The sequence below is a fragment of the Camelina sativa genome, chromosome 6 (genome assembly GCF_000633955.1).
Source record: "Camelina sativa cultivar DH55 chromosome 6, Cs, whole genome shotgun sequence".
Classification (NCBI taxonomy): Eukaryota; Viridiplantae; Streptophyta; class Magnoliopsida; order Brassicales; family Brassicaceae; genus Camelina; species Camelina sativa.
The window spans coordinates 11742201-11751850 of record NC_025690.1 but is presented as its reverse complement, the minus strand read 5'-3'; the positions used below and the strand labels follow the sequence as shown (position 1 = coordinate 11751850).

Here is a 9650-nt window from a genome sequence, read left to right as displayed (position 1 = left end):
TATATATGTGTAAATTTACATGATTATTAATTTCTGATATTATTGGGACCATATTTTACATAGGGATTTCAAAAAAATTATTATCTTATTATCTTATCGAATTTTGTTATTTTTAACACTGACCCGACTTAGGACTAACCAAATTTATTAATTTATAATGTTTATTAATTTATAGAGTATTAATTTATAGAGGTTTTACTGTATTACATTGTACAGTGACTAGTAGAAATTTGAAAGTAGATCCGATTTGAGTTAAAAGAATATTCTGGACTGGTGCCATTTTCACCAAATCACCCAAAGGTCCCAAACAGTGAGCGTAATATGGAGTAGGCTTGAAACTTGAAAGATGTCAAAGAGGAAAGAAAAAAGAATGCTTGTGGCTTTAAATGGGCCCAAACCTGGACCTTCAATGGGCTTTAAGGAAGAGATGGTGTCGAGTTTTGAATACTATGCTCAATGCGGGATTTGGAGCAATTGATCTTACATGACAATTTTTGTTATTCGCTGAAACTATGAGAGGTGGTTTTCAGGATTCAACCTTCTGTCTTTTGATAGAAAGTTAGGGGTTTTGCTTTGTAACAATGAAAAGTTAGATCCTATATACAAACAAAAGTCCTTTTTATACATATAGGCTTTTCTAAGTATATTTAAATTTGCAATGTTGACATAACACTGTAAGAGGGTGTGCCTGATAAAATGCATAAGAGTTCAAAGAGATGGTTGCAACCTTTATTATAACAATTGGCCGCAACTCGCGATATTGATATACGACATTTTTAAGAGATACCTTTTTTTATTTAAATTTTTAGATACATGTTCATCAGTAAGTGAATTAGTATACATGTCAATCTTACAATTGATAAACTAGATATAAAAAGTATTGATAAAAAAAACCCAGTAGAATTATCAGATTAAGCAAGATACAAGAAGAAAATGAAAAGCTAGATATAAGAAAAGGTGTTATTTTTAATGAAACTCCCAAAGAGACGCAGCGTCCACATCTCGCCAGTCGTGCTGTGTAAAGGGGGTTAAACACAAAGATGGGCTTATCTTCACATAAATTATTATCTTGTATATATATTTATAAACAATTTTATATAATAAATAGAAAATGCTATAGATGGAAAGTATAAATGTGTACACTCAGATCAGAAAACAGATTGAGGATAATTAATGAGAAAACAAGTACTGTATGTTATATTTGTTTCAAATAATATATATTTGTGCTCTTATCTAAACAGTTTTTCAAATAACTAACATTTATTCATGTGTACAAAGATTTAGAAATTTTACAGGGTTTCAACAGATTTCTGTGTACGTTGACCAATGAAAACAAAAACACTTGTATTTTATAAATGTTCTTTACGATACTATTTTCCAATATTGATATCTCTTCGCCTTAGAGTTAGAGATCATGAATTATTTTATAATTTTTCCTAATAAACTGTAAAATGAACCAAAAAAAGATGCGATGTCAGAGGAACACGTGAAGGGTTGTGGTTAGATCTTGAGACTTGAGCAAGAGAAAAAGACATGCTTCGATCGATCTTTTTGGGTTGATGAAATCCATGAGCAGGTGTGACAGAATCCAACGTGGCAAAGCACAGACTTTGATTTAGATCCTCCATAGTCCAAATACCTCAACTTGGTTAAATTTGTACAATGTGGCAGTGAGACATACCTACATAACCTTTTTCTTAACAACCAATGGTCTATCGACACGTCACTAAATCTTACCTTTCTTTGCTTTTTTCCTTATCCAACCAAACGTACCAAATCATGCCTTCAATCTCTTTATTAGAGGATTTTGTTTTCCTTTCTGGAAATTATGTGTGAAGAGATTTCTATATTATATTTTCTGTAAAACTAAATTAAGATATATATATAAATAAATTATTTTTAAAAAGTAAAGTATTCTATAGAGAGACTCTAAAGAGATGTAGTTTTAGAGGAGTGATTAATTATATGATTTTAACAGATTTGGAAATCCAAACAAAAATCATGTTATTCAATTAATGAATTTAAAATAATTATAAAAATTATATGTTATTGGTACTATGATTTACATATATTTGTTAAAATTCCATATTATTCATATAATGATTTGTTTTTGGATTTCAAAATCCACATTGTGTTTAAAATGGCTTTTAAAGTGTAATATAAAAGGATTCAAATCCAAGTGTTATTTCAAAATCCTTGTGTTTTGATTTTCATAATTATAATTCTATATGGATTTAAAAATCACTTCTCCAATAACGACTCTACTATTCGTACCATCACAATTAGAATTGTGATACTAGTATGTTATTTTAAATTATTATTGATAAAGGGATAAACTTAACTCAAATATCTGAATACTGATGAAACAACCCGATTCGTTTTTTTTAATAATAGTTATATATGATTAAGCATCTTATACTACTTAATTAAATCAACCAAACCACAATTTATCATTAAACCATCAACAACCAATATGCACATCGGAAACACACCAACAATACAAAACCAACATATCATCAATACAACCTAGCATAACTCTATCTAAGTTCCAACGTCAACAACATAACCATAACACAATAACCGAGACCCTAGATCATCCTCCTCCTCATCTCCATGATCCCATGTCGTATACATGCACACCACAAACAACAATTGAGATGCGTAAGTATTATCACAAATACTTAGTGAGACAATCCTCTCATCAACTAGGCTATACACACAAGCAACTGAGACACCAATGTTTAACAAATAACAAACAAAATACAACAAACCAGAAAAACAAGCATCATCCGCCTTGTATCGACCGACACTGGCCCTTGGTGTCGATTGACAGCAACTCCGTAGACACGTTCTGCTCAAAGCCGAAAGTCGAAGAACCGTTTTCCATCTCTTCCAAATCGTCTGAATCTCACCCAAAAGCCCTGAAAACTCATGGGAAACACAACCCAACCAAAAACATACAAGAAAGCACCACAAACAGCCATAGATTTAAACAAACAAAGGATTCTCAGGTTTAGATCACCCATGGTCATGCAAGTTTCTGACCCAAAATGACGAATCCAACACCTCAGAAGGCTTCTCCTTCGCTCCTAGCACAAGATATCCACTCCACAGGAACAAATCTCTCAAACAAGCCAAGAATCACTACAATCTTTCAAGAACACTCTCTCTTCTCTATTTTTCTCTCTGAAAGCGGCGACAAAACAACCCACCCTCGACTTAAGTCAATTTCTTTCCCTTAAATACTCGGTATGGAGATTCCAGTTAAACCAAACCAACCCAAATCAACAAAACAAATCAATCTGGTCGAACCAGAAATTTCTAGTGTCGATCGAAACTACTCTTGGTGTCGATCGAAACTACTCTTGGTGTCGATCGACACTCATCCCCAAAATCCCTAATTTGGTTCACGGATGTTACAACTGATCTTTGTATGATGTTGATGTATTGCTTAAACAAAAAATTCTCTTATATCAACGACATCTATCCATTGGTTTGAAAAGAACAAAATATTAACAAATCACAATATATAACAAACTAACAAATGAGGGAAGAAAAAAAAACACATAGAGATATACCTTTGTCTGGGACATGATGAAGAAATTTGTATCAATTATATATTTTGGAGAAGGAGGATCTTGACCCATAAGATCATATTCCTTGAGCAACCTTGGCACATCAGATCTGCGTAAGTCAAGACCAATTGACACTCTATTGTCGAGGATATCGCTGACCTCACTGTCTAATTTTTTTTTAATTTATATTTATCTAGAGACTTGATATCCATAAGTAGAATGGTTGACTGGATTGTAAAACCTTTTGTTTCTAGCGTCTTAGGAGAGATAAGCAATGCACTGGAATACAATATCAATTCTCCAAATTTATGTTCTTTGAATTCTTTGATGTTATAACATACTTTTGAACTCTGTTTTACCATGTTGAAATGCTTTTATTTTTATTTTCTATTAGATATAATGTCTCCCTAAAAAGTTGTCTCCATTGTTGAAAAAATCTTGCATTTAAATATATATGATGATCATGTGTAAATCAATTGAAGTGGAAGATTCTGTTTGTTATCTAGTAGAAAGCTTGTAATCAAAATATTCTTTTGTTAGTTATGTTTAAAACCCCATATTTATGATTTTGTGTTATGGGTTTTCAAAAAAACTTAATTTATATAATAAGATTACTTAATTTTTTTACAAAGGTTTATCTTGTATATTTGTAATCCCATATATATCAAAAACACTTTTGGACAAAAAAAAAACTATTGATACAAATAAAGTTAGAAATTATTACTAGGGACTTATTATTATTATTAGGGTGAATTAGTTGTATAACCAAAATCAATAATATAATTAAGAATATAGCACTATAATTGAAGAAATTTGAAGAATAGGATGAAAGGCATCCACAATTACTATTTTAGTGTTTTAAAGATAGGAATGATGGTGGTGATCGACGATGGTGACCAGAGGTCGGCGACCGGCAATGGTGGCTGGAGACCAGAGTCCGGCAGTGGTGGTCGGATTCCGGCGGCAGTGGCTGGAGTCCAGCGGCGATGGCCAGAGTCCGGCGGCGGTGGTCGGAGAGGTGATGGTCACCGGCGGTCCGGAAGTAGTGACAGAGGTAGGGAATGATGGTTGTAAAGGGTGGGAATAGTAGTGATAGGGGGTGGGGATAGTGATAGTGGATGGTGATGATAATGATAAAATAGTATATATTGTAGTTTATATAGAGTATATTACTTATTGAAATATAGTTTTTTTGTCGGTGATAGAATGCAATTCCTTTTATTATTATTATTATTATACAATAAATATATATTTTTTGAAAAAGAACCCGACAACCCGATCCGGTAGTAATGAGGGAAAAAGAAAATATCGGAGGCCACATAAACTCGTGGCTGAGAATACAAATGTGATGCTGACGTGTTACCCTCCTTCTCTTTTATACGGATTCTCCCCTTAATCCCTAATTTTCATATCTATTCACACACACTCCTCCCAAACTAAATCTCCCCCAACAACAAAAAAAAAAAAAAAAAAAAANACTAAAGTTTGTTCTCTCTCGCTCTATCTAAAACTCTCAGTTTCCCTTCACACATATTAGACCATAGGTCCATAGTAAAATATATATATATATATATATACAGTATGGGTGAATTGGTATACATATTTTGTTATGGTTCATAATAGTAAATTTATTTAGTTGTCATGTTAAACAACAACAATATTTCTAATTTACTAAGGAATAGGAAAGAACTAAAAACTAGTAAAAACAATTTAACAGTTTTTACGGATCACCATAAGAGACATGCGCTAATAATTACATACAACTTATCTATATAATAAACCAACTGTATGTCAGGATTTCAAATTCCAACCATAAAAAAAAACTCAAAAAAAAAAAAAAAAAAAAAAAAAAAAAAAAAAAAATTGACTAGTGACTAGTGAGATTACACGAAGCCTTCTCGCGCCTTTGCTTTTTTGGTTGAGGAAAAAAAAAAAATGATGATGGAAAGTAGAGATCCAGCTATTAAGCTCTTCGGTACGAAAATCCCTTTCCCGGCGGTTGTTCAGTTGCCGGTGACTGTGGATGAGGAGGAGGAAGAAGATGATTGGAGCTGCGGAGATGGAGGAGAGGATAAGTCAGAATATAATAAGGTATTATTGATTGAGAAAATTGGAATTTTGTTGACCTAAAAAAAATAAATGCGATTTAATTAGTTTTGTAGCAGTAACTTACTTAACTAGTGATTGAATTCGTAACTGAAACCTTTAATCACAGACAACTCTTTGTGTTGTGTTTTTAAATAATGATCTCCGGATCTACGAATCTTATTAAAAGCAAAGTTCTAATCTTGTTTAGTCTTTTTAAGACACATATCACTAGTTCCTTTAGTTCTTTTGAAGATTAATTGTTTGATTAAGATTATTTTTAGTTCTTAATTTAGTGTTTTATTGCATCTCAGGTAACTCGAGAGTTATCAGATAATAAGAAGAACAAGAACTGTAACGACAAAAGTCTAAACAGTTCGAATGAATCCAAACCCGAAACAGGGGACAAAGAGGATACGACTCCAACGGATCAGATAGAGAGCAGCGACTCGCCTGAGGAGCAGACCACAGCTGACGGTAAAACCCTGAAGAAACCTACCAAGATTCTCCCCTGTCCGAGATGCAAAAGCATGGAGACCAAGTTCTGTTATTACAACAACTACAACATAAACCAGCCTCGTCATTTCTGCAAGGCTTGTCAGAGATATTGGACAGCTGGAGGGACTATGAGGAACGTTCCCGTTGGTGCAGGTCGTCGTAAGAACAAAAGCTCCTCGTCGTCTCATTACCGTCACGTCACTATCACCGAGGCTCTTGAAGCTGCGAGGCTCGATCCGGGCTTGCAGGCAAACACAAGGGTCTTGAGTTTTGGTTTAGATGCTCGTCAACAGCATGCTGCTCCTATGACGCCCGTGATGAAGCTACAAGGAAACCAGAAGGTCTCGAACGGAGCTCAAAACGGGTTTCATGGTGTACCGGATCAGAGGCTTGTGGCTCGTCGGGTAGAGAATGGAGATGATTGCTCAAGTGGCTCCTCTGTGACCACCTCTAACAACCACTCAGTGGATGAATCAAGAGCACAAGGCTGCAGAGTTGTTGAGCCACAAATGAACAACATCAACAATAATAGTATGAATGGTTATGCTTGCATCCCAGGTGTACCATGGCCTTACACGTGGAACCCAGCGTTGCCCCCACCAGGTTTTTACCCGCCTCCAGGGTATCCAATGCCGTTTTACCCTTACTGGACCATCCCAATGCTTTCACCGCATCAAACCGCATCCCCTGTGAGCCAAAAAGGCTCAAACACGAACTCTCCTACTCTCGGAAAGCATCCGAGAGATGAAGAATCCGCAAGATTGGACAACGAAACAGAGCGAAAACAGAGGAACGGGTGCGTTCTGGTCCCGAAAACGTTGAGAATAGACGATCCTAACGAAGCAGCAAAGAGCTCGATATGGACAACATTGGGAATCAAGAACGAGAGGATGAGCAAAGGCGGTGGTATGTTCGAAGGGTTTGATCATAAGGCGAAGATGAAGAATAACAACGACAACAAAGCCGAGAACTCCCCTGTTCGTTCTGCTAACCCTGCTGCTCTATCAAGATCACATAATTTCCATGAACGGAACTAGAGTTTATTATACATGTATGCAAGTATGTATATATGTATGATTGATTGTAATGTATAGATATTGGAGAGTGATGAGTTTTTGAGAATCAAACTCTTTTCTTCTTCCTCGTCACCTTATTATTCCTTCAGATGTTTTTGTACACTATTTATTTGCTTTCTATCTTTCATTTGTCAAAAGTGTAAGAAAGATAATAGTAATGGCTAAAAAGTTGGTGTTGGCCGTTGTTGCGTTGGCATTTCAACCGACACTCTTCTGACTCTTCTTTACAACTTCTTGTCTTGTGAAGTCCTTCAATCAATACTCCAAAAAAATAAAATAGTTGATGGTAAAATAAATAATGCTCTAATGACTGATTTCAAAAAAACGTTAATTGTTATCTCTTTTGTCTTTACATATGTTGGTGATTAAAATCTTTGTGTTATAGTTTCTGTTTATCTAGTAATTATTTTTATGGCACATTCTCAAATCTCAATAGTATATAATATTAGATTGTGGGCTTCCAATTCAAAACCAATTAGCAAAAGAGTGTAAAAGTCCATATATCTTATATATTATCAGGATCCTTGTCCAGCTTCCGATGTGGGATATTATATCCTTAATACGCTCTCTCGAAATGATGGCTCTTCTAGCCATAGATTTCGGTATTTTCGGGCAAGGATCGGTGGACTAAATTTGGGTCAGACCGATGGATCGGGCTGGGCAATGTGTGGATCGGGTTCTGATACCATATTAGATTGTGGGCTTTCAACTCAACCAATTGGCAAACAGTATAGAAGCTCATATATCTTATATACTGTCAGGATCCTTGTCCAGCTTCCGATGTAGGATATTATATCCCTAATATATAAAACTAAGAAAAGTTCTTAATTTGCTTTGGTTTTTAATAGAGATACATTTTAAAATCTCTTAAGTATAATTTATAAATATTGAAACTAATAACTTATATCTTAATCAACTAAGAAATAATTGTGTATTATATTTAATTAATATTGTACTATTAAAATTTATGATCATTTTATTTGTTCATTTTATGCAAAAAAAAAATAATCAAAATTATGAAGTTATAAGAAAGATAAAGAAATCCATTAAGGTTAAAAGTTTGATTTCTAATTTTTTTCTACAAAGATATATATAAATAATCCCTTCAGATTTTTAGATGAAAAAAATACAGTATTATGAAGAAACTTGGTTGGTCCCATTCCACGTACAGACAATCAGAATTTAATGTGTTGAAAAGGTTCTTTTTATTTGTATGTTTTTTTTTTATATTGATGCCGAAAAAGATTGGCCACTATATGTTTTTTTCCAGTTTATATTTTATTATTTTGGTCTGTGTCTTCGAAAGCAACTTAGATATTTTAGAGTGCCTAAACAGTTATTAGCCACACATTTTATTTATTTTATTTATTTCTTTCTTCTATTTTACACCATTGCACACAATTACATTAAAAAGTATGTCAAGTTGCTTTTTTCCTTTTTTATATAATACTGTTCTTTTCTGCCTTTTTTTCATTTTGTGGCAAAGCTATTTTTGTTCCTTTTTCATGTTTTTCCCCTACCTTGCATTAACATTAATTGCTTTTTTTATTATACAATATGTAAAGTATATTATGATGAATTGAGTGAGATTTTTCTTCTTGTGTTTCTTTTCCATCACACAAAGGCCTTTTCAAAAAGTTGAAGAAATAAGTTTGACACCAAATTAAACATTGACTCATGCCAAACGCGTTTCAACCGCAAACGCACTACTATCATTGATTGAAGACACTAAGATATTGGCCTACCAAAAGTTAAGAGGGTTTGGAAAATTAATAGAAGACTGATACAAAATATCTACTTCCGGTTCTCATATGGTTCCAAATATGAGACAACTACGTCGTTAATATGTTTACACCAATATAACAAAAAAATTAGGAAGTCCTTTCTGTTTTCTGTTGTTTTCTCATAACAATAAAATAAAATGGAAGTATTTCAAGTAAAAGGAAACAACTAACTAAAATTAGGCCTAGTTAAATCTTCTGAACTGCTTTCGCCTTTATATTTAGTCATTTAATCATCTAAGTGTAAACGCTATTTTACTAGTTTGGCCCTTACTCAACTACTTTGTTTGGCTATCTAACATTAGTTACTATGATATGATAAATTTTGGAAAGAAAATGAAGATATGATGCCTCTTGCTTTCTTTATAATTCAGCATATATGTAAATTAGCTATAAACCAAAGGCATTTATTGGATTTAGTTGGGTTAATTGGATTTGTACATTCGATTTGTAATGTGAATAGCCATCATCATCTTGTATGAGTGTATCATTACCATTAACCAAATTCGATAGGACATAAATATATAAGAAGAAGATAAACACTTCTTACAGAATATGATTTTTTCCCCCTCATCATAATGATTTTTTTGAGGAGAGACTGAGATAGAGGGGGGGGGGGGGGAGTAAAGTGAAAA

The 9650-nt window shown here is 33.7% G+C and overlaps 1 protein-coding gene across 1 annotated transcript; it reads left to right on the top strand.

The window, feature by feature from the left end:
* Nucleotides 5409–7440, top strand: LOC104790957 (cyclic dof factor 3-like). The gene is made up of 2 exons (XM_010516755.2): nucleotides 5409–5666; nucleotides 5975–7440. The coding sequence occupies exons 1-2, from the start codon at nucleotides 5511–5513 to the stop codon at nucleotides 7193–7195; spliced, it is 1377 nt and encodes a 458-aa protein (XP_010515057.1). The 5' UTR covers nucleotides 5409–5510; the 3' UTR covers nucleotides 7196–7440.

Excerpts from the sequence above, each read along its gene's own strand:
- LOC104790957 (XM_010516755.2), top strand. The coding sequence starts at position 5,511 with ATGATGATGGAAAGTAGAGATCCAGCTATTAAGCTCTTCGGTACGAAA. Across the intron at positions 5,667-5,974 it reads ATAAGTCAGAATATAATAAG|GTAACTCGAGAGTTATCAGA; the intron begins GTATTATTGATT and ends ATTGCATCTCAG.